The 26,558-nt window shown below is 38.9% G+C and overlaps 1 protein-coding gene across 1 annotated transcript in view; it reads right to left on the bottom strand.

Moving 5' to 3' along the window:
- Positions 1-25,703, bottom strand: part of LOC104279719 (thrombospondin type-1 domain-containing protein 7A-like) — a gene marked incomplete at both ends in the record, with an annotated part of 36,547 nt that extends 10,844 nt beyond the window's left edge. Inside the window, 6 exons of the mRNA XM_009877095.1 lie at positions 2,056-2,319; positions 5,652-5,852; positions 15,804-15,907; positions 19,506-19,638; positions 21,805-21,920; positions 25,469-25,703. Of these exons, the coding sequence (XP_009875397.1) occupies positions 2,056-2,319; positions 5,652-5,852; positions 15,804-15,907; positions 19,506-19,638; positions 21,805-21,920; positions 25,469-25,703 (1,053 nt within the window). The remainder of the gene's footprint in view (positions 1-2,055; positions 2,320-5,651; positions 5,853-15,803; positions 15,908-19,505; positions 19,639-21,804; positions 21,921-25,468) is intronic.
- Between the last annotated feature and the right edge of the window lie 855 nt (positions 25,704-26,558).

Raw genomic sequence — 26,558 nt, 5'->3', positions numbered from 1 at the left:
TCTTTCCTTGGCTTTTGACACAAAACCTGACAGTCCCCATTCTTCAATGAAACGAAAACTGGCTGGCAGCAGGCTATCAGTCCCTCTGGCTTCCCATGGACTTAAGTTCTTTTACAGCTTTCCTTTTTTCAAAAGTCACTCTGGACTTAATGCTGAACGAATACTAATTTTTAACATAGTGTTGCATATAGTTAAGTTTTTTAAAATATCAACAAAGAAAGAGGAAAATGTTTCAGTTCTGTATTTTATACCGGTGTCTTCTGAAAAATTCAGATTGTTCCATGGCTCCCTACAGTGTCCCCTACCAGCTTTCTGAGGGGCTTTGTAATTCCCTTAGGACAGCTATGCAGCCCAGGCAGATCTGTGCTCACACAGTTGATGGTCATCAGAGGTAGCTGCACCTTTTGGTACTACCAAAAGATGGTTTGACGAAGAAGGAGGCTGAGGGGGGACCTCATCATGCCCTACAATTACTTGAAAGGACATTGTAGAGAGGTTGGTGCTGGTCTCTTCTCACAGGTAATTAGGGACAGAACCAGGGGGAATGGTTGCAAGTTGCAACAGGGCAAGTTTAGGCTGGACATTAGGAAGAAATTCTTCACAGAAAGAGTGGTCAGACACTGGAACAGACTGCTTAGGGAGGGGGTTGAGTCGCCATCCCTGGATGTGTTCAAGTGTCGTTTAGATGTGGTGTTGGGTGATCTGGTTTACACCTTGTAGTGTAGGGTCAATGGTTGGACTCCATGATCCCAAGGGTCTTTTCCAACCTGAATTGTTCTATGATTCTGTGTGTGATTCTGTGACACCAAGATGGCAAGTGGTCCTGGTCAGGCTAAGCGAGTGTAGCATGAGAAGAGATTTAAAGAACATTCTCAGAGTAGAGAGCTCCTGTTCCATGAGAATTTAGGATTTAGACTTTGTCATTCCGATGTATTCATTCAAACTTATCTATCAGTATATGCTAACTACAACAAAAGATGATTTTGAATAAAAATGAGCAGGGGAGAAAATACTTCACAAAATTATCTTCCAGGTTTGCTTTGAGGTATTAAGCCCAACGCTCACTTTTCGATTAAATCACAAAGCTGTATCACAGCTTGACTTGATATATTCTGCTTCTAATTTATCACAGCTCTAAACAGGAATTAATAGTGCTAATTGAAATCTCCTTAAGTAATTTAATTTCTTTGATCAGCTATTTTAACTTTATCCAAGTAGATAAATGAAATTCCTGTTATCTTAATTTAACATTAGAAAGTAGAATACATATACAAATTAAACATGCATTGACCCTTTAGCGGCACTGAGACTAATACCCAGCTTTTCATACCAATTCCTCAGATATAAATTTGAACAGCAAGCATGAAAACAAACAAACTTAAATCTCCAGTGATGTAAGTTAGCACATTTCTGTCTCACTGAAAATCAGAAAATGTTAGTTTTGATCCTAACACTATGGATGCATCCACTTTAGGAAGGAATGGTGCTCCCTCCAGGAGTTATTTGAATACAAAGAATACAAAGAGTCTTTAAACATCCTGGTTTTACACACGACAGAAGTACACAGAGGAAGTGTGTGTGCTGTTGAATGCAGGCTAATGCATGTCTGCTAAGGTGCTGAAGAGAAATGGTAGAGATAAAGCTATGTAAGGAGATTAACGCCATCTAAAGAATCTGGGGGAATAATTTCAGCTTTTCCAAAATAGTTCCGTGCTGTCCCCATTTATCTGAGGACCTGACCCTTCTAAACGGCTTTATTTTCAAATTTGCAGGTAGAGTCATTGGAAAAAACAAGATTTTGCTTTTATCTATTTAAATATCTAGTTAGTGATTTACCATGATGTTCCTTTTAAATATGGAAATGCAGTAAGCAGTGAAAATTAATTTTACTATTTTTTGAGTCAGCAAAAGTGTGTGCTGGGTTTGAAGGTATCTTGGGATAAATTGCAGCCTAAGTAATAAATATTAATCTGCTAATTCTACCTGTACGCATATTATGGTAATAAGGAAACAAGGAAATAAGCAACCAGATGAAAGAAAAAAGTTTCCAAATACCATGACTGTTGCATCGTGATGTTTCCACAAGCCGATTGTTTTGGTCATAGCACGCCATGGCCTGGTACCGGTAGCCTTGTCCACACTCCTTAGCATCTCCTTGAACCTTCATCCCCAGCGATACTTCCAGCTTCCCCTCTGGCAAAATACAGTCCGACCAGTTTCCCACAGGCTGAGCACTGTACTTGTCACACGGACAAAATTGATTCTCAATTAGAGGATACAACTGAGAATTTCTGCATTTATCCTTTTTCTTACTTTTTCCTAGGAAGAAAGAACAATTATTTTAGAAAGTTCATATCAATTTACATCTCCCCAAAAAATTTCATTCCGTAACAAGTGTTTGCAGTCCAATACATACGCCTAAAAACTGGTTGCGCTAATCTTTATTCATTTACTTTAACAACTTAAATTTCTTGAATAATGGATGCCTACAATTTGCAAATAGGAAACATCTTTTGAAACAGAGTCATATATTTATATTTACCTTGGACACAAGTGCCTGGGGAGTATAGTTTGAAAAAGTTACCAATTAAACAAATATACCCTTTTCTTCCTATTTGATCAGCAGCGTGCAGTCTAATGAAAAAAAAGTCTCTGGATAAAACTTACTCAAGTTGAAGGAAATCGCAGAAGGAAGTAATATGCATTGTCAGTACAGTAGTACCTTCTTTCAAAATGTCAAATCCCTTTAGTTTCATCACTTGTTGTTGTACATTTCTTAATAATTACTATTCTTCCCCTCTAATAGAATAAGATACTTCTGTGACTTTATTCCTTTTCAAATCTCCTCTCATTTTCCTTCCTCGTCTGGAGCATAGCCATCCACTCACTTTCCACTTCCCATTAAATCTATTTCTAGTCTGCTCTTTGGTAAAGTTTGCTCAATTTTCCTAAATATTAATATAGAAGACTTGCAAAAATAGTTTAAAAAATGCTTGTTACTTAAATACTATTGTAAATTAACATTCTGTAGTATCTTCCTTGCTATTCAAAACAAGGCACTGGACACAATGGTGTAGCATCCTTAGTGCTTGTATTCACTACTTGCCTTCACTTAGAACAGAAGAAAGTCTCTGAAGAAAAGTTTATCTTTCTTTTGAAAACACAAATTCATACTAAAAAGACACTTCTCCTCCTCCTTGCTTTCACCATAAATAATTATAAATTCAGTCCAAGTCAGCTTTACACATTGCCACAGAGAATATACCACAGCACATAACAAAGTCTTAGCAAATTTGAAGGGGTAGCTTAACTCAGGATAGGGAAGTATCTCAAAGTGTTAATAGAGAATCTGTTCTTTCTTGCTTTGTTTTTAAAATAAAAATAAATTGCTACTCAGGTTTTTTTCACTTGTGGAATGAAACATGGTTTAAAGTTCACTGGAATTAAGACAGTCACAGTATCCTCTTGAAGATTATGAATTATTCATTGTCCACAGGTGGTCTGATTTACCAGGGGATGGAGAGGGGAACAACGTTTGGATCCTATCACGCTTTTCCTGAGGCTGCTAATGAGCACCCCCCTTAGCTTTCCTCCACCACAGACAATACAGAATAATTGGCAAAAACTGCTGTGACAGAGGCCAAGTCTCACTCTTGGGATTTTGGTTATAATTTAGAAGTATTTTCTTCATTTCATGCAGAAGTAGTAGAAACAAACAGATTAAAATGAAGTTGAAGGAAAAAAAATGTTTCAATGTGTCCATCACATGGAAGAAGGAAAAGTTTGTGGCAACAGGTCAGACATGTCCGGAAAGCTTTTTATTCCGTTAAATAAAACATCACGAGGTTTCAAGGCACACAAAGAAAGAGCATTCTTAGTTGTGTCACAAAATAAGGCATAAAATTAAGCAACATATCACCTTATGAGGTGATCTAAGCTGCTGAAGGAAGGCAGTGAAAGACTGGAAAACCCAACTTGGAGAGCAAAAATTCAGCCAGGGAAAGGACTGGCTTGATCATAAATCTGACATTCAAGACTGCACTAAGAAGTTCAAAAGAGGTAAACCGAAGCTTAAGGCTCGAAATAATGAACTTGAGCTAGAGGCTGAAAAGCCTTCAGCTGCTGCAGTAATTCTAAATGCAACAAAACACCATCTGAGAGGGAAGTCCTGGTGTAGGCAAGACCAGAAGTAGGAAGCGGAACGCAAGGGAGTTCCTATAAAGGAGATAAAGTCATTGATTGGTGTGTCACCAATTTCTAAAAAATAAAATAATAAAATCCACTTTAACTAGGTTTTCTATTGAAAGCCCCAGGGGAAGTTCAACCAGATTTTTTTTTTCTCAACTACAGTTCAACGTGAAAAAAACCCAAAAGCAAAGAAGAGAGACCCCATTCAATCTGGTGAGAACTCAGGGTGGTTAGATGGTGCTGGCAAGACAGAGCTTGTGCACGGAATCAAAAGAAACTGCAGACCTGCTCCACAAACTTAGCTGGGAATACACACAAAAATCAAGAAAACTCAAATAATTAACAGGTCTGTGGCTGCTGTTTTCCACTATCCGTTTTCTATATATAGTTTCTTGTCTTAGTAGAATTAAACTTGTTTAATCTTATTTGGGACTGAAAGTGATTTGAGAGCAACGTGGAGAGGAGATTTCCTACCCAGGACTTCTCTGAGTGCCTCATGCTACCTACATTATGTTGAAGACCCCAAAGTCTTTGGTTTTTTACAACACTAAGCCAATCAGTTAGTGTTTGTGAATTATATGCTTTTCAACATTCACTAAATTGTTCAACATTTGCCTGAAAACTATCGGTAAAATGAGTTTAAGCGAAAAAAAAAATTTAGAGGAAAAATTCTCATATTTTTACCTGTAACTCAGACAAATTGCTTGAGAGTGTAACCTCAAAGGTTTGTCTCTTGAATTTGTTAAATGTTTAACACTAACAGAAAATCTCGAGGACATAATTCTGTACAAATGATAAACCAAAAACCTTCCTGACCTATTTGTGCATGGAAGCAGTGTACAGAATCTGAGTTTGGAATAAATACGGTATGAAAACCTTTGAAATAGCAAACAATTGGGCCCCTTGTTGTGAAAAGATAGCACAGGGCTCAACAAAAATGTAGGTAAAGATTTTTTGTATTTTACTTTTTCAGACATGATCAGGTTTGTTGGTTAATTATTCTGCTTGAGGCCCTGAGCAACCTCCCCATGGCAGGGAGCTTGGATTAGATGATCTCTAAGGTCCCTTCCAACCTAAGACATTCTATGATTCTGTGCTTTACATTTTTCACCTCCTTGGAACTACAGACAATGCTGAGTCACCTTCCAGGAAAAGAAATGGTCTGCTTTGCAGTTTATTATGTGCATTCCATTTAGAAGACACCTCGGCCTCCCATGTTCTCCCATCTTCCCCCTTGCCAACTCCCCACGATCGTGTCTGAGACATACGACAGAAGTTTGTTCTTCTGAAGCGTTAGGTTTTCTTTCCACCAACAATATACAGAGCACGACAGGGACATTGGATCTGATTTCTGCCACAACCACAAACGTCGCTTCCTTGTCATAAGGGAATATCAGAACAATGTAGGTTTTAATGAAAACAGCAGCAATAACTAATAAAAGACGCATTATTTTTCTTGTTACCCTTACCGACAAGAGTGCGTTTCCTTGTCCGTACTCCTCCACAGTCCCCATTACAGGAAGAAAACTTTGACCAGTTTGTAAACTGACAGTCATCTTGGCAGGGAATCTGGCACGTCTGTGTTAACGGTGGTAACGGGCCAGAGTATTTAAGGCACTCACTGATGTCAGCCTGTCCTCCGTCTTGTCTGCGACAAGTAATTGCTGGAAGCAGAAAGGGATGGCGTTTAATTCAGCATTTTTTTCACGAATGTCTCTATTCAATTAAGTAAGTCTACAATATTCTACCACAAAATCACACTGAAAGCCCGGAATAGCTATTTAACAACCTAATATGTGCAATCAGTTCTACTTTGAATGAATATATTTGACATTTCTGCCTGTTTCTGAGAATCTATTTAGTTTACTGTTTATCAGGACTTGTCAGGAAAAAAATACAATCTTACAGATAACCGTAAATACTGTAAAGGTTGCATCATTTTATCCACACCTGTTACACTACTTTTCACATTACCATTTTTCCTACAACCTGTAACTCAGACATGACAAAAAATTGCAATACTATTTTAAGTAGCTGAATAGCGAATAAACTATAAGTTTTATCAGCAGCCTGTATTTTTGATAAATGGATGGACATAAAATGTTGACATATATTTAAGTTCTGGATACCATTTAACCATGCAGAGCAGTATTGCTGTCCGATGTTCTTCAGCGATTTTGAGTCTCTGCAAAGGGTTGAAGCAGAAATCGTGCTTGCTAGGGGTGGCATATCAGCCAAATGGGGCTAAAACTTTTAATAACAAGATAGCCATGTCCTGAATAAAAGTTTCTTACTTGTAAGTGAAAAAAAGTTTTGTAAGAAAACTTCAGGTGGCACAAAAAGAAGCAGTTGGAACATAAGGATTTACAAAGAATAGGGCTGTTTCATCAATACAGTCCTTAACAATGCTCTATTATTGTTTCTCACGGCTTATTTTCTTTTAACACGGTTGCTTATGTATTATTCTAATCTAAGCCTCAGTAAATCTAACTTTATTTCTTTGCCCAAAACAACATAAAACTTGATACGCAGTAACAGGATTGAAAACGTACAGTGGTTCTGTTTAGCTCAAACCAGGACAACACAACGGAATTATCTTTATCTGACAGCACACAGTACATGCGGTATCTCATAACGACTGTGAAAGTAATTTGGGTCACCAATTGTTGCAGTAACATTGCATTTGAACCCAATTTATCATTCTGTACACATACGAGGGAATATCATGTTTTATATTACACTCCACTCCATAACTTAGGCATAGCACTTCAATTGTACTGACAATAATTGTTTTACTGGTATGCAAATTGAAAAAAAATGTAAATTTTATTAACCAAACTATTATGGCATAATCAGGTTCAACTGCTAGAGGAAAATGGGGCTTGAATGCAAAGTTTCAAAACAAAACGGAAAACTGGCTATGAGTAATGGCTTCGTCCTGGAAGAAAAAGGAAGAAAAACTGAGGAAATTTTTTTTTTATGTTACGGTGAGGTAATTATACAGGTTCAGTGACGTAGGATTTCTGAAAAAATCTTTTATTCTGATAGCTCTAAACTAAATTTCTACCCTCATGATGACTCTGGGAAGCTGAACTTGATGACCGACATGATTCTCTTCAAGCCCGCAAGCCTACTAACATACAACCAAAGGGTCCAAGTGAATTGGTTTTGCCACACGTCTGTCGTAAAACTATGAAAGGGAGGAGGGTGGTTTTTCCAGAGATGAAAAGTAAACAAGCTCCCTGATCCTTGACTGCCTTCTGAAGCGGGGCTTCCAGCACCGCTTGTAAAAGGCTCAGCACTGCATTAAGTTGTGCTTATTGGGGGACCAACCAGCTGCACATTGTCTAATATAATTATTCTGTCAAACCCTATTATTATTGGTGTAGATTACATGAGGAAACCTCTTTTTTTTTTCCTTCAGATATAATTATAGTCATTCAATAAGCAAAATCAAATATCTAAAAATTGAAAATCCATACAACAGCTATTTGAAAGACATGTTAACTGTACCTACTGTGGGCTTTCTAAAATGACACAAATATTTTGGGAAAACACAAATCAAGCCAGTATCTTCCAACATAAGCCCAAGCTATGGTTTTGGATTCTTTTGAGATGTTCTTCTCTGCTAGTACCACACACTGGTTTCCCCAAAGTACAAGCACAGTTCACACTAATTTTACCACGTGGAAACCCACAGAGGTCAGACCTAAATCCTCTACCTTGAGTTTGACCTTGGCATGCGCATGCATCGGGAAAACTAATTGCATTATCTTCGCTGTGTTCTCAAGGAGATATAGGCCACCATTTTTAACACTGAAAAGTATACGTAGCCAAGGGCTAAAAGATGGTCCACTGATTAAGCCAACAACTTCTAATAACCTTCTTCAAAAGTTTAATAACCATTTTAGATACTGCCTCTCCATTTAGTCCTTTGATAAGCCATAAACATTGTCCATAGAAGAACAATCTTTCTTTCTAGCTAAACTGAGTTCTTCTAAAGCCAATATTCATTCCCTCATCTTTCTTGGTTATTAAGCATTACACTATGGGCAGAGAGCTGCTTCGTCAAAAATTTTTCCAGGCTTGTATTACTGCATCTAATCTACATCAAGCAGACTCAGGTGAGAAGCTCCCCAGAGGATTAACACTTTGTTTTTTTTCCCAGACTAACTGTCAGTTGTACTGTAGCAATCAAGGCAGGAAAACTCATTCATTCTTGAGACCTAAATGTTTCATTTGAATAACATAAATTAGAGGACAACTTGGCATACTAAATCAGTTCCTGAATCTGAATTTTCACAGTGTCTGTCTGTAACTATTCCTGTTAATTCTAGTTGCCAATACTCGAACGATCTGCTCTACATCCCATTTTCCTATTGTTATTCTACAGATTCAAGTATCAAATTTGAGAGGCTTATACTCCTTGTGACTGTTGAAGACTATTTTTCCATTACTTAAAGCAAGGATTTTAACAACTGTATACATTTCATTACTACATTATTTTGGTCAGTTAAATGTCTTACTTGACATCTGAAATGTGGAGTTACTTTTTCCACTCACAGCCTGATCTGAGCAAACTCATCCTCTGCCTTTCTGATCAAACCCATGTTTCTTTAATTATATTCTGAAAAAGCCACTGAAATTGATGACTGACTCACAGAGAAGTGTCTTCAACTACTATAAAACCATGCAGTTGCAGACAAATTATTTTGCCTATACAACCACATTATATTTATTACAACCACACTAGCAGTAAATGGAAAGAGCGTGGTTCTCCTACTACTGAATTAAGACGAAGTAATTGCTAAGTGAAAACATAAAGCAGGAGTACAGCTAAAAGAAATAACAAATTTAATGAGGAAACTATTCACTTACAAAATTGTTTTGATATTTAACAATTATTGTCTCCCAGAAGAAAGGTGTGACATAAATGAGAGTCTGCATTTTCTAGACAAGGGACTTTGATGTAATTAAAACTTCATCTGATTGCATTGTTTCCATCAAGCCACAGGGGACTACAGGCTAATAAATTTGTTGTTGGCATAACAAAACACTAAGACAGTATTTTAACAAGTCTTGTTATGTGTGGGCTTATACAAAAACCTTGCCAGTATTACCATCATTAGTACTTCACTGAGATTTCACTGAGATCTGGGATTCAGTGACTCCTAGACCTAGTAATATATTTTATAAATGAACACATTCTATGCCCTTTGTTTTGCAACACAATTGTGATACTGCTTTTTTTCAAGTGTTAATTACTTTTTTACACCAAAAAAATATTCAGTTTCATTTCTAGAAAGGGAAGAATTACTTCAGCATGCTAACTTTTCTTATTCCTATTATCAATGCCGCCCTGATGATGAATTAATCTATGATTATTTCTTTTTCTGTGGGACACAGCAGACTAGAAACTGCACAAAAAATGTTTCTATCACAACGTACTTTAAGCAGAAGCACCTGCTAATAATACCATGAAAATACAAGCCTGAGCGTTCCCTACATGCCAAAGAGAATAACAATGTGCTTCTGCTGAATCAACTTGTCTCAAGATTCTGGCTCTTGTTTTGCCAATAAAATTATCAATTTCTTACGTAAATTCTTCTCTTGAGCACTCTTGTCCAAATTCTTACTTCAGTACAAAACCTGAAGCTGCCCATTGTCCCTTGCAGTGACTAAAATATGAACCAGGCAGTAGGACACTCACCTGTTAAGTTTTGACTGCGTTAAAATAGTACTTTTATATCTCCGTGAAGGAGCAGAGTTCTTTCATTACTTTGTCTCCTTTCTTGTGCTTTCAAGACCTCCCACAAGAGCAAATGCCCCCCTCTGCTCCTGTAAGCAATTCCCAGAGAGGGAAGCTGCTGTCGCTGCTTGGCCACAGTGAAAAGAAAGGGCTTTTGACCCTGAGTTCTGCCTCCAAGCTTCCCTGTGGCTCAGAGAAGCCTCCTCTGGCACTCGTGGCCATCCTCAGAAGCTTCCTCTGATCCCCCTGCTCCACTGTTTTTCAAGTATCTCTACATACACCCTGCAAATGACTCATAGAATCATAGAATGGCCTAGGTTGGAAGGGACCTTAGAGATCATTTAATCCAACCTCCCTGTCCAGGTCACTTAGTTTCTGCTTAAGTTTTACAAATAACCTTCCTCTTGCTATTACAGAACACACTGACAAGATTTCACAATTTTCATCCCATTCCTCCTCCAAAACTCTGAAAAAGATGTATGGTGGCAAGGACTGCAGGCTGTGCATCCTTTGGCAAATCTCTTTTCGGTCACTGGGATAGCCCTTACCAGAGATGTGGCTGCCCCCTCCCTGGAGGTGTTCAAGGCCAAGTTGGACGGAGCCTTGAGTAGCCTGATCTAGTTGAGAGGCGTCCCTGCCCATGACAGGGAGGTTGGACTAGATGATCTCTAAGGTCCCTTCCAGCCTAGGCCACTCTATGATTCTATGATTCTATGTGCATACACCCACACACGTGATGGGATTAGGCTACTGCAGGTGGGCACTCACACTTCTCATCTGCTACATGTCCTCTTCACTAGCATGGGAATGCAGTCCAACAAGTCCTACTTAAATCTGCAGAAGCTACTGGCAAAAGAAGCATTTTTATTAAGATTCCTAGGCTTTCCTATAAAATCCAAAAGCAATTTGAACTGCCACTGGAGCTGAGGCTGACTGACACAGATTTTTTAGGACAAGAGCATAATACGTGCTTACATTGTTTAGTTTCAAACTTAATAGATTAATCAAACATTAAGTAGAAGATCCCTACTTTGGAGTTATGAGTTAATAAATCTCAGCCTTCAAAATACAAAGTAGTATTTCTTAGCACACCCTAGCTGGAGCAGGTCCCTCTCACAGTGAGTTTTATCAAGCATTTATCAGCTTTATCAAGCATTTACTCTCTTGTTTTAGTTTTTGTCCTTTAGGAGGATGTTTTGTATTTGCCAACGTTCTGTGCCTCTCCTTTGTGGGTTTCAGGTTGACTCATCAAGACATCTGGGCAATTTACTTCTGTTCATTGAGAACCAGCTCATGAAAATAAACACAACATAAATGCTGTTGCAGTAGAATATAGCTTTTGTCTATACTTCCTGTTCTTGTTGGGTAGGATCAAAAGGAAGTTACAACCTCCTCATTGATGAACCCATAATATCCTCTTGAAGGTTTTAAATAAAAGACAGCTAGAAGTCTTAAGTTACTGTAATTCTCTAATACACTCTTGCCCTCCTTATCCACTGTTAAAAGGCATTTCTCCAGTGATACGACTGCAAAATTTCATTTATCATAGAAATTCAACACCGAAATTCAACATGATTGTCATGACTTGTTCAAATAAGGTTCATGACTACAACAATACACTTGCTGCTCAGGTATTAAATGCTATGTTACTATGTCTAGGTTTAGACGTAAACACCTGCCCATCATTTGCATGAATAATTAACAAACACTTTTCTTTAAAAAACTGTAAAGATTTTTTTTCTTAAAACAAAACCCCCAAACCATCGAAATATTTTATTCTCTTTTCCTTGCACTGACACAAGTTCAAATTTTGTGACATGTTCATTTAAACTGACGTGATTTGTAACAAAACCTTCATTATACAGGACAGACAGAAACAGAGCTGTCTTAAACAATGAATCACAGTTCTAAACTTTATGATTCACCCAAGTATCAATTCTGCCAAGGAAGACGAATGAGGCAAAAAAGCTGAAGAATTGAAATGCAAACAGTAAAGCTGTGATATAAAGCAAGATATGCAAATACTCTAGTTACTCATAGACTCTTAAGATCAGATGCCTAAGCAGTCATTTTTAATGATTTCTAACTTAGTTTTTCCTTCAGATTTAAACACCTTTCTAACTAAAATATGAACAGTAACAACTATTTTGTTCAAGGCAAACTGCTAATGAATGCATAGTCAGATGTGCCTTCTGCCTGATGTACATTCCTATTCTTTCTTATTTAACACACTTGCTGATGTGTTACGTGATTGAGTGTTTTTGTGTAGGCAACCAGATCAGAAACAGGACAAATTAATAACTGGCAACATCCCCTTGCACTGAAAAAGAGGAACCCAGAACTGTTCCCACATACAGGAATGACATTACTGAGTATCAACAATCCACAGGAAACCAAGAGGCTGAGATAGCTTCTATGAGATTATTCTTTCTCTTCGTCATCAAAAGTAAATTACCACAAATGAATGATTGTGTGGTTTCTGCATTCACGAGCATCAGAAATTTGAGAGAGAACTCTTCCAGTTGAAAATAAAAAATGCTGTTATATCTAAAACTCACAGTATGGTAAGCATTTGTACAGAAATCACCAACATTTAACGTACTGTTCAAAATATCTGTATTCTGGTACCACTTTATAAATGCAGTATCAGAATGTTATACCAAATGGATTTCATATTTCAGTGGTTAGCATTCCTGGGTTTGGAGTGGTTAAAAGGACTTCCACAGTAGTAGCTCAGTCTTTAATGCATCTATGCCACAAAATAATATTTAAATAAATTATTTATAATACAGAATTTTAAATAACATATTATCATGCCCAGTTTTTGACTGCCTGTAGAAACTTTACTTATGAGAAACCAAGTATGCAGGAGGGAACCAGGAATTATCAGGGAGAGGGGATAAAACTCTCCCACAGTCTTCCTTCACAAACTGGTGAAATCTTTCTAGTATTGTTCAGGGCAGAGCTCAGTCAGGAAGATCCTTGCTTTCAGGTCAGCCTCCCTTCAGCGAGCACCTTGCATGAAATCAACTCTTGTGCAGGAGACCATGCAGCTCTGAAAATTCACACATGGCTGTTTTCATGGCAGAATTTGAAAAGTAACCAAGGGAAGAGGATATGATAATACCCTGTGTAGGACATAACCTATATATCACAAATAAAACACACTATCCATATTCAGAATGCAATTTTCTGAGGTGCAAAGTAAATAAAACTTCAACTGATAGTCTAAAATTGCAGAAGTATGTTTTCCAAAGCGAAAGTTACCTTTGTGCAAAAATCCAGCTTTTACCTCCATGTTGTATTTATTGCAAAGTTGTTCAAGAAAACAGAAAATATTTTACTTTTCTCAATCTAAATAAAAGCTGTACTAATTTATTTAGCTCAACAGAATATCAGTTTATATTACTGAGCACAAAACTAAAAGATATATTTAACATTAGCTCAACAGAATATCAGTTTATATTACTGACACACAAAACTAAAAGATATATTTAACACATTGTGAGGTATTGGACTAAGGCAGAAATAATCTTTCGTTATCCAACTTAAATTTAACTTCCTCTGAAAACTCTACAGTAAAACTGATACATTGGATAGACTTCGTAAAAAGCAGGAGCAAACAAAAATCTTCCTTTCCTAACAGCTAATCTCAGAAAAAAATTTACAGAATTCTACCAAAAAGCATTTTCTTTCTTCAGGTTTCGTTGTCCCTGGGGTTCTTAATTAACAATTGCTCATCCTACCACTTGACCACATTACACTAGAGCTACTTCTATTATATCTGCTTGCAGGAACAAGACTACTGATTGAATACATCGTCCTTTCCAAGATCAAACTCTGTAACCAGGGAGAAGTCATGCCAGTCTGGTTTACCAGATTTGAAAATGCTATGCCCAGTAATTCCAAAACTGTGCATAGATCCATACGTGTGTGCACTGCACGACTGGAGTTAAAAAAAACACCACCACCAAACCCACAAAATTATCATGACACAGAAGAATAATAAAAATCAATTTGCATGCCCTACAGTTAGCTATCTTTATTGGCTGACTTTGAGGCAAAGTTAAGAGATTTAGGTAGCGCACAAGTACAAAAGACAACATTTTGTACTATCTGAACTCCTACTGTCAAAGACAGAAATCTTATTTTCTCAGTGTGTAATCTGAATGTACCCTCCAGAGCTGCTACAAATAGATTGCATTAGTTAAGGTCCTTCAAAAGAACTAGCACGGTTAGAAGTCTTTTGTATTAGCAGGCAATACCTGCAGGTATCATTTTGTTGTAAGCCCTAAATTGTTCTCCTGTAACGCTTTCTGAGTCAGTGGTAGGGGCTACGAGCTTAAGATTTACTCTATGACTTTAAGTCTATCATAACTTCTCTAATACTGCAAGGAAGTTAATGACCTGAGCATTTCACTTCTGCAGTGAGCAGTGTCCTTGCTCAGGAATTCCACAATCTGCTGAGGCAATATTTTTTTAACAGGTAGGAGTTTGCACTCAGAAAAGCAAAGAAAAAAAACACCTCCTGGAATCCAAGGTTGACGAGTAGTTCACAGCAATCCAGTCATTGTAGCACAGTAAGTAGGAAATGCAATTATTTTCATAGTCAATGTTGTAAATGCACCTATGCATCATAAAATTCTCTGTGAAGACAGGTAACAGTAAAGCTGGATTTTGGATGGAAAAAATTATTTCCTATTAAATGAAAATGGTGGAAAAACATGTGGGTCATTGGGCTTGAAGCGTCAGTGGTTTTGAAGTCTAGCAGGCAGCTGGTTAAGAGTACTGCACCTCAGTGGTTATTGCAGGGCTGGTTCCATTTAGCATCTTCAACAACCTGTACAGAAATCATCCTCAGCAAGTTTGGAGACAACATCAGTTTGAGAGGAGCAGTCAACACCTGGGGGTAGGGCTGCCACTCAGAGGACCTTGACAGCCTGCAGGAATGGGCTGGCCTTGAACTTTAACAGTGTAAACACCAAGTCCGGCATCAATCATGCTCTTATTACTCTCTACAACTACCTGATTCGAGGGTACAGAGAAGAGAGGGCCAAACTCTTCTCAGAGTATATATAGCAAAAGGATAAAGGGTCACAGACACAGCAAGGGAAATTTCAGCTTAGATATTAGGAAAAAGCAAAAAAACCAACAGTGCTAGACAGGACAAGTGCTGCAGCAAGTGCTGAGAGAGGCTGTAGGATCTCCATTCTGGGAGATCCTCCAAACATGTAGAGACACGGTCCTGAGAAACTTGCTCTAGTCTGGGTGGGATCTAACTTTGTTGCTGGCCTTGCTCTGCACGGAGGGTTGGACCAAGAGATCTCCAGAGCATCCTTCCAGCTCAAAAATATTGTAGGGTTCTCCAGTCCTGTTTTCATACAAACACCTACAGAGACCAAAAGTCATATTTGGTTTAATGGATATACTCATAAACATGTCTCCACGTCCTTGCCACATTTTGACAGGTTAATTTACACAACCTTTTCCAGAAAAAGAAGCATGTGAAGTTGCCCATCCCTTTCTTCTTTTCTTCTTCTTGAAGATATATTTTCCACAAAAATCTCTGCAAACTTGCTTCAGGCAAAGATGGTGAAAGAAACTGAACAAACATACCATACGATTAGTGACTAATGTGGTATCTATACTTGAGAATAAATTAACACTCATATTTTATGAATAAAACATTTGTCAAATACCAGTTAGGATGCATTCTACCATACTACTATTCAGTGTTTTCCCTCACTGATACAAATAAAGATAGATAAAACTAATGTTAGGTTACAGTGACTACAATTTTCAGCATTTCCCATACCAGCAGAGCTATAGATTTTTGAGCAATAAATGACAGAACAAAGGATCTGACCTCTTGCTTGTAGTCCAGGTCCACAAGTCTCATGTGCTCCTGGACTGTCTTGGCGCACATACCACGGCACTAGCTGGCACCTGCGCCACTTGTGAGTCTTCCACCTGAAATTAAGGGGAAGCAATGAACTCCAAACAATCCATCAAAACTGGGGCAGCAGAAGTGCTAAGAGAGTTTTAGAAACCACTGTAAGCTACCGCTTAGTAATACTAACTGGGCACAGACAACTCAAACCAAAGACTAACAGTATTGTCAACTTTTTCTTCTTTCCTGGTAACTTTTTTGCTCCTTTTAGGATGAGGCCATTAAGGACACAGGAAAGGAAAGAGGAGGCAAAGGAGGCAAAAGAAATCAAACCTTTCAAAGATTTCACAGCACAAGGGTACATTAACACTACCTAACAAATGCACAGTGAATACAAACCACAAGATAAGGATTATACATTAATACAAAGCACTAACATGCAAGATGCGAGGAAGAAATTTCAAAAAAGAACACTGTACCAAATAATGGAATTATATGACTTGAATACCCATTTAACAGAAGTCCTTTGCTACGGATTTATATCTGGGCATGCTCAAAGTATTTTATCAGCAAACAAAATAACATGCTAAAATTTGAAAAGTGGATTTAGCGAAGTGGCACTAACATCTCATAAAAGAAACACGGGCTTGTTAAGTAATGCTGAATTTTAAATACTAGTATGCCCTATTAAATCTCCCCTCTTTCTCACTTTCCCTTTCTTCCTTTCTTTTTTCTACCTATCTCAGTGAAGCAAAGATCATAGATCATAGAATCATAGAATGGCATGGGCTGGAAGAATGTGCTGAAGTTTCCCAAATACATTCCAGAGGTAAGACTCCAGGGCTGTTTTCTGATTCATGCAGTATTAGGAGTCTCTTTTGTCACATAGAGGTGTGCGTGCATTTCTTTCCCTTTTAATTCTTTCCTCTTCCACTCTCCTCCCTTGGGCATGCCTTGTAATATAGCAACAAATGGAGCATTTCTGCCTTGCTTGAAGCACAAATAAGTCTTGGAGCTAAGGTCTTAGAATTTTTGTTTTGTTGTCTCAAATCTCAAATGATATCATGGCAAGGGTAAGGTTTTCAAAGCAATCACATTCCTTTGCCAAGCTTCATCTTCCAAATACTATCCCCAAAGGAGAAATCAGAAGCAAAAAGGAATCCCAGATGCAGGGAAGTACTGGGACAATAGGTTTAAATGACAATCTGGGCAACCCCAGAGCATGTGGGATCTTGAGATGGCAGCACCTTACAACGTGGAGCCAACCAAGAGACCCAACAGGTGAATGCGGGCCCAGGCATAACTTATCCTACCGTTAATATAAATGGCTATGAAACTTTCACAAAGTTCCCTTAGGACCATAGATCATAGAATCGTTTTGGTTAGAAAAGCATTTAAGATCAAGCCCAACTGTTACCTAAGTCTACCAGGCCCACTTCTAAACCCTGTCCCTGAGCACCACATCTAGATGGCATTTAAAGGCATCCAGGGATGGCGATTCAACCACTTTCCTGGGCAGTCTGTTCCAGCCTTTGATGACGCTTCCAGTGTAGAATTTTCTCCTAATGTCTAGCGTAAGTCTCCCCTGGTGTAACTCGAGGCCATCCCCTCTTGTCCTATCGATCCTAACTTGTGAGAAGAGACCAACACCCACCTCTCTACAACCTTCTTTCAGGCAGCTGTAGAGAGTGATAAGGTCTCCCCTAAGCCTCCTGTTCTTCAGGAGTAAACAATTCCTCATAAGACTTGTTTTTGAGTCCCTTTTCCAGCTTTGTTGCCCTTCTCTGGATTCTCTCCAGCACCTTGATGTCTTTCTTATACTGTGATGCCCCAAACCGAACACATTGCTAGTGTTGCAGAATACCCTAGGCCTTAAAAATAACAATTTCTGGAAAGTCTGGTTATCGTCACATCTCTGAAATAATCCACAGTTGTCTGAATTACTCAGTGGGAGGGAGAGAATGCTACATCCACAGCTCAAACCATCAGCTGCTCTCATGTTTAAAATTATCTCAACAGTTTTGCACCTCGAGTTTCATTGCAACCTGCCTCTCCGGGCCAGTATCTGCACTAAAGGCATGAGCCAAGCTGAGTGTGTGAGTCCATCTGTCACAGCGTGTGTATAGGTCAGAAAAATGCTAAAGGAAAGAAACAGAAAACTTGTTTAGTGTTAGATTGTGTCATGAAATTTAAGTGACCTCAACTACTACTCCCTGGCAACACTTTCTTCTGCTTTAGCACATCTTCATGCACTATCTCAGGTAAAATTGGATACTGAAGAGATGCGGAGCAGCAGCATTTTAAAAGATTGACTCTGGCATTGACTAGAAGAAGTTCTTGAGCTATATTTCTCTGATGTTTGGAGTACTGATTCTGTGGCTTTGCAATGCTCTTTTACATACTTCCATATCTTTCCATTACATACCGTGTGATCTCCTAATGAATTGGCAATGATAATTCTTAGCAGATGATGAAAGCAACACATTTCTTTAATCTTAATTTGCCTTCACTAAAATAAGCTTAAATTCTACTTGTACGTCTGCAACAGAGAGTAGTTTCACGGCATTTAGCACGTGGGGAATCAGAACATTGGCTTCCAATAAATATGCTGGACATTTATTATTCACCAAAAAAATCCTTCTTTTTTTTTAAAAAAAAATTCTCAAGTAAATCCAACCAACTGCACTGGATTTTTCTAAACTTACTACAAAACTGTCCCAAAAATTTTCTTAATCAGCTACAGTGGAGATCTCCACCTGTTGGAACACTCCTCAGCATTCTCTGATTAGGTCATCACATAGAAATTTTGTGTATTAGGGGACATAATCAACTGCAGACTGTCTCAGGGCTGACAGTGCACTCCTGCAGCCCTGAAGGTCAACCGCGTCCTGGGATGTATCAAGAGAAGCGTGGTCAGCAGGTCAAGAGAGGTGATTCTTTACTCTGCTCTTGTGAGACCCCACCTCGAATACTGCGTCCAGTTCTGGTGTCCCCACCATAAGAGGGACATGGATCTCTTGGAGGGTGTTCAGAGGAGGCCACAAGGATGATCCAGGGGCTGGAGCAGCTCTGCTATGAGGACAGGCTGCGGGAGCTGGGATTGTTCAGTCTGGAAAAGAGAAGACTTTGGGGGGACCTAATAGCTGCCTTCCGATACCTGAAGGGAACCTACAGGAAGGCTGGGGAGGGACTTTTTACAAGAGTGTCCACTGATAGGACAAGGGGAAATGGGTTTAAGTTGAAGGAGAATAGATTTAGATTGGACCTTAGGAAGAAATTCTTCAGTACGAGGGCAGCAAGACTTTGGAATAAATTGCCCAGAGATGTTGTGGCTGCCCCCTCCCTGGAGGTGTTCAAGGCCAGGTTGGACAGAGCCTTGAGTAGCCTGATCTAGTTGAGAGGCGTCCCTGCCCGTGACAGGGAGGTTGGACTAGATGATCTCTAAGGTCCCTTCCAGCCTAGGCCAGTCTAGGATTCTATGAAAGACAGAAGAGGCTGTGCATAGCCCAGGGTGGCAGCAGAGCTCAGCTCTCAGATTAGGCTGACTTTCAGTGCTTTGTACAATTTAGAAAGAAAGATTTGTTTATTTATTTTTTTTAAAAATTGTATAGTATGTCAATACAGTTGCTAGAGAAGATTTATCCTGGAAATTAATTGTTAGCTGTTGATTAACACTACCTGTAGTTATAGCAGACAGGAGAAGTTTCACAGTCCTTTTCCTCAAACAAGGAGTCCGGGCACTCTCGGCCACCGTTGGCGGGGAGCTGGATGATGACTCGGTGACGGGACTGCTTCCTCACTGCGACACCCCCTGCAAAGAGCACAAGAGCTTGTTTCTCCCGCTGCTGCACAGAGATGGCAGTAATTAGGGGAGAAAGAAGATTCGACATACGTGGTATTTGAGCTGATTGCTATAATATTGACGCGCTATTTTTTTTTCCACAAGCAGAAATTAAACACTTTAATCTCAGCTAAAGGCCAGCAAGCAGAACTAAAGAGAAAGCAATAGTAGCAATACTGAACAAATGAATATACAGCTGAAATGAATACACAGTTCAAGTGAACAAAAATCAAACCAGCTTAATTTGCTGCTACACTTTACTGCTTCAAAGTGTAAGTTTGCTCTAATCACTTGCATGTAAAAGCAGAAATTCCACTCTGGAATTAATTTACAGCTTAGAGTTTTTTAATTATCACGCTCATTCATTATTAATGATAAACAGTAAACAGTTCCTGCAGGAATTTTGATTTCAGTTATCTTCAGATACCAATTTTTCAGACAGAAAATTAAGAGAAAGACCACAAATCTATATTCGTTCCACAGCAATACCCAATACACCAATATTTTTAGGTAAAAATCTTGGGAATCTTTTTTTTTTTTTTTTTTTTTATCTTTTTCCTTTCCCCCCTCAGAGAGCCATAGCACAGACATTTGGCTGACTGGGTTGATATCAGCTTTGGGTGGGTTATTACAGCAGATGAAGCTTGTCTGAACGCAGAAGCGCGCTGGACCTCAGCCAAGCAAGTAATTAGGAGCAAGCGGTAGGAGAATCCCGGCGGTGGCTCTTCACCACCTGGCTGCTTTTCAACACAGAGGAAACCCTCCACTCCCCAGTCAATCAGCTCCAGGAGATGCCAGGAGCTGGCACAAGGAGCAAGACAGACGTGCAGCTCAGCAAAGCTGCTGACCAGCTTGCTGACACAAACCCCACGAAATAAAAACTGTCTGTGTAGCATAAAAAGAGTTTGACTCCCTGAACATACAGAATGCCTGTACTGGTTCACAAATACATTGTTTTATAGAAGCCAGCATGCTGGCTTGTAGTAAAGAGTCGTGCAGATTTGCTTATTTCTTAGAGCCCGTGGAAATGAGAACAGAAAAGGATGGCAGAAAGGATCTTCTCCAAGAAAAATATTTCAGAAAGAACAATTAACACTGCTGGTAAATAACACAGTGTTTAATAAAGGATAAGTATTTCATAGATTTGTATTCAGCGATCTTAATTCTCTCCTCTCTTTCAAAGTTTACACATTTAATCTTCCTAACTCTTTTTTTTATTTGTTAGAATACGCTAAGCACTATTAGGAATTACTGCAAAAAAATGCCTTATGCTTGTGTCCTTTATAAGGCGTAAAGAATTGGCCGTGACATTTGCAGTGTGCATATTTGATGTAACAATTTCTTACATTCTGATAATATGTACCTGTGAGTAATCTCAGCTACACATGGGGATTAGCACTCTGTGCAACATGGGTTATTACCGTCTGTCTGTAACAGCACATATTAGAAAAAACACCTCCTGTTAAGCTTAAAAAAAAGAGACAAGGCATAAAAACGTGGGCAATACTCAGCTGGTCATCACCTTAACTTCATGTAGGATTTCAATGTAATAAAAATTCAGGGGAGACCTGCAATGTTTTTAAGAGCTTTGCCAAGTGTATCAAAATGGTATCGGAATGTGTATTTAACTCAGATGGCTGACATCAAGTCTGCGGGTATTTATTAACTTTCCTTCAGTTTTCCTTGGAGGAGAAGAAACTAGCCAAAATTACATACATGTACATGTACATATACATATACACATCTATTTATCTATCTATCTATCTATCAGAAAATTATCTGGTATAGAGTGTCAGGTTTTTCTGATGACCATTTTACAACCTGACAGTCCAAAGGCTACAACTGTACAACATATCTGTTTTGGTGTTACACTAAGAGATATGTGTCTACTCCGTGCCTAATTTTCTCTTTATCAGCGGAAGACGCAGATGGGAATTTGCAACATAAAAGCAGGTAAAATGGGTAAAAAATCCGAACAGATGTCTACAGAAAATATATAGAGATAACTCAGAGATGTGTATAAGCATTCTGCCAAGAGTGACTACTTGTCTATCTCCTTTCCGACTTAAAATCGGTATACTAGCAATGGATAAAATAATGGATAAAACAATGTCTACTAACAATGGATAAAATTACCTTCTTGACATGAAGAAGGACATAATGTCCAGTCACTGAATGGAGTCACAATACAGTCCTTCCTGCAGGGAAGGAGACAAGGTCTCACGGTTTCTGGTCGGAGGCTCTCAGGGCATCTAAAAAAAGAAAAAAAGGAAACATTATCAAATAAATAATCATTCCGTGGTGAAGTGGCGAATCAGGAGAGGTACTGAATGCCTGCAGGCACATGAGGGGAGTGCTAGTTGCTCGGAATTCACCAGGATGGAGCACAGAAATAAAAACTATTAGCATTTATATATCTGGTGAGAGCAAGCCAAAACCTGTGCATTTCGCATCTGGGGATTTAACTTAAAAAGAGCATCATTCCTCACTCACCATTGCAGACTCTGCCTTTTGAGTGTTACTTTCAAGCTTCCAGATGATTATGATGGAAACTCATCTATATTCCTAGTTTTACCTTAGCAAAACACTTTTTTAGCTATTCATAAATTTACCAGAAGCACAAACACTGGAAGGAGGCATATTTAAATTAAGCAACATTGCTAACCCAGAAACAAATAAATACAAGCTGGCCATGACAATGACAGAAACCAGAAAAAGATTAGAAACTGCCAGATCAATGAGACTGTGAAAGACTGTCAGAAGAGACAGAAAACCCTCCTTGTTTTAGGAAGAAGCTTGATCAGCATATAAAAGAGATTATTGGACTGCCACATATGGGACTCATTAACCCAGGTCATTTTTCCCATTCTGTGCTCCTAGTTTTCATCAAGGACAAACAACTCTCTGTGCTGCAATACTCGTTCTCAGAATGAAGCAATAACTCACGCAGAACACTGCATGTATTTAAAATAATGCAAAAATAACTATTGCTCTAAAAGCGTAGAGACTATGGAGTGCTAGAGAAATATTTAAAAAGGTACGGAAAACATCACTTCTACATTTTGGCTCATTACAGAAAAACATTACTATTATTAGCTTTTCCTCTTGTGACTGCCGGGCATCTGGGACCAGAGAGATGAGACAAGGGTTTTGCATTTGGATGGGCTCAGCTGGCAAAGCTTGGCTGGCACAGGGCATCTGGAGGGAACACAGGCAAGTCTAACAAAGAACTACGAAGAAAATGTGGTCTCCAGAGTTAGTGGAGAACTGTGCCTGCACAGTGTGGGAGGAGAAGTAGGGGGAAAGGAGAAGAAAAGTTGAGCTGTAGCATTACAGGGACATATTCTTCAGCAACAACATTTGCTAGTTATTATTTACATCAGTTGTCTCTGCATTTTCCTCTCAATTCACATAAACTTTTCAGAGTATGATCTGTTACTGTGAACCAGCATCAGCTTGGTGGTCTCCTATAATGACAACTCCATTCTTTCTCTTTTCTCCCCTAAAACACCAATGAAACTTTACAGCTATAACAACATAAATCTCCATCACTTCTCCATAAGCCTTATACATTTTTAAGTCAAATCGTGCCTTGTTTCTATGTGATTCACAAAATCAGATTATATATGCGTGTATATAATACATATGATCAGGTATACTTTAAAAAAACTTCTGCCACCAATCACATACATTGACTAAATTCTTAGAAATTTTCTCTAAGGTTAAAATTAAAAAAGCTCCTGAACATTACTGAATACTGGCTTACTAATGGCTTTTTCCTTCACAGAAGAGCAGAAAGAAGCATATAAAAAGGTCTGAATTATATACATCCACTGTTTCACTGAGAACATCTTTCAGGAGCACTGAATATTACAATTCCTCTTCAGATCCTCGAGTGAAGCAATTAGTTCAATTAGAACACCATTTCTGTCTTTTGTATTGTTTGTGTTTAGTGTATGTGGCTTAAAGCAAAGTATTGATTTTTTTGCAGTCCTTACTCAAGGTCAAATTAAACTGAAAAGATACAAGCTGAAGTCTGTAACTTGTGAGGTAGATAAGACCAATAATATTGATCGTATCGTACCACAGTAATCCTTTTTATTAAGGAGATTTAAAAACAAGGTTCCTATTTACATTTTCATGTTAAATGTCTGAGTCTTTAAAAATGATTCAGTGATTTTAATGTGACAATTTGAAGGATCAACCAAGCCTTTTTTTCTCATGTCACAGATTCATTTATGATACCATAAAAGAGCTCTCCTCCCAAAAATTTAAGGTCAAATCAAAGGCAGAGACATTAACAGTAGATTTAAAACGGAAGATAAATCATCAGAGGGTTTTTTAAGTGGAAAAATGAGTACCAAATAAAAGATATAATGGTATCATGACTGAATAGAATAGAAACTTAATGCAGATATACAACAGTTTAGATTACTGAATGTGCTGGTATTATTTCCCATATTTCCATTTAAAATCCATTAATGGAATAAGTCTATTGCTGAATAAAGTAACAAATGGCAGGCACCATGCACGTACTAAGTGTGAGAATAGCTGCCTCATGAACTTCCTAAATGACCTCTGCTATCATCTCTTCAAGCTTTGAATCTGTCCTGAGTGGGATATATTTACAGACTGCCAAAGAGTACAAAGATATTATCACATGCATTTTACTAGCAGCTAATCTTTATTTAACCCTGGCCATATATTGAACCCTAAAATTAAATTATTTGGCAAAAGGGATCTCTTAAAGAAAAATTTATATAGAGGGGAAAAAAAAAAGTCACAAAAGTTGTCAAACTAACTAATGTTCAAACTAATGACCTGTCAGAGTTGCATTATGCTTCACATCCTTGGCCAGCTTCTGAGAAGATGCACTTACATAGACTCTACTGTACTTATAACCAAAACACTATTTCTGCATGGTACTGCACTAATCCATATAATGCATCACTTGCATGGGGGTACCAGAAGGATCCTGGAAATGGTGCTGCACTGCACGTCACACACGTGCCTCAAGACTTTCATCTAGACTCAGCCTGCTGATGGCAAGGTGACCAGCAGATTCAGTAGTCAGTCAGCTGTCAGCAGAATCACCACTGAATATCAGCCGTAAAAATCAATAGTGAGAAAGATGTTATATAGTCCTCCTGTAGCTTCAGTTTTGTATTTTTAAAACAAGAATTGTTTCCTCAGGAGAACACAATACATGCCCTTGCATGTAGTCATTGGTGAATACTGGAATCCTGTGTCCAGTTTTGGGCTCCCCAATTCAAGAGATGCAGGGACCTACTGGAGAGAGTCCAAGGGAGAGCTACGAGGGTGATCAAGGGACTGAACATCTCTGCTGGGAAGAGAGACTGAGAGACCTGGGGCTGTTCAGCCTTGAAAGGAGACGGCTGAGAGGGGATTTATTATTGTATAGAAATACCTGAGGGATGGGGTCAGGAGGAAGGGGACAATCTCTTCTCAGTGGTGCCCAGCATTAGGACAAGCAATAATGGGTTTAAGTTAGAACATGGGAAGTTCCACCTCAACCTGAGGAGAAAGTTCTTGGCCGTGCGGGTGCCGGAGCCCTGGCCCAGGCTGCCCAGGGAGGGTGTGGAGTCTCCTGCTCTGGAGACTTTCAAAACCCATCTGGATACATTCCTGTGTGGCTGCCCTGGGTGACCCTGCTCTGGCAGGGGGTGGCACTGGGTGAGCTCCAGAGGGCCCTTCCAATAGACAACATTCTATGACTCTGAACATAACAAAGCAAAATCCAAGGATAACTCCAGCATAAAGATAGTTTTAAGATCTTTACTTTTTCGGGCCCACTTGTCCCACGTTGACTCTCACACAGATAACCTTTCTTGTCTGCATCCCCACGGAACAGGTGGCCTCCCCGTTCCAGTTGGCAGAGGAGTTGAAAGCAGAGACAGACGTATCCTCTATGCACTGTCCCCACGGGCCGGTCTGCCAATGATACACAGTGCAAGAGTGCTCGTTACAGCTGCGCGTCTCCTGTAGCGCACTGCTATTTGGGCACTGCATTCCTCCTGGAACAATAAAACAGGGCAAAAGTTCATGCAGCAGAAGGAAATCAAGTGCTTTATTAAAAAAAAAACCCAAACAAAACAAACAAGCCCACTTCGAAGTCTCATTAGTCCCAGGTTATCACTATGATTACAAGAAAGAGATGCTGTTCCTATGGGCTCCTCTTCATATGCCCAGCGTTGACTTTGACAATTTTTAGTCAACAGATTATGTAAAACACCCTGTATATGTACAGTAACGTAAATGTGTACAGGCATGCTCAAATAATCATAACTTCTATAACACATTAATGAGCTTGGAGTAGTCTACAGCCTTTTTATTTCAGGGTTCTCTGAAGGAGACACATAAAGAGGTATGAAAGCTATAGGCAGAAGAAATGGTTAAATATTCTAGTTATGCATGTGTAATTCATGGATCAATTAAAAAGATTTTTGGAGCTCTTGTCCTAGCTCCCAGTGGATGTTTATCCATATTACATACTTTCCAAAGAGGATGGCACAGCTGGCAATTTCAGGTCCAGATTGAGGTAACAAAGGCTGGTGCAGGTTAAGACTAAAATGCATTCATATGTCAGTAATTGCAAAGAAAAGCTCAGATAACGCTAAATTTGTTGTGTCCGGTTTCACATACTATGTTCAGTTTCTTATATTCAAGCACTTCATAGCTAATCTGGCTTCCCAATCCTGCACGAGAAAAGAGAAGGTCCTTCCTACCACCCCTGATCCTAGATGTCTAGCCCTGTGAGTAGACAGCATGTCTGCTAGATCTCTGGTATTGCTAGATATAGAGAATCTAGGTTTAAGAATTAATTTATACAATCACGGTCTACACAAGAACAAAAGGACTCCTATTTCTAA

Source organism: Apaloderma vittatum, unplaced genomic scaffold, assembly GCF_000703405.1.
Source record: "Apaloderma vittatum isolate BGI_N311 unplaced genomic scaffold, ASM70340v1 scaffold4659, whole genome shotgun sequence".
Classification (NCBI taxonomy): Eukaryota; Metazoa; Chordata; class Aves; order Trogoniformes; family Trogonidae; genus Apaloderma; species Apaloderma vittatum.
This window is presented reverse-complemented; position numbering and strand designations above follow the sequence as displayed.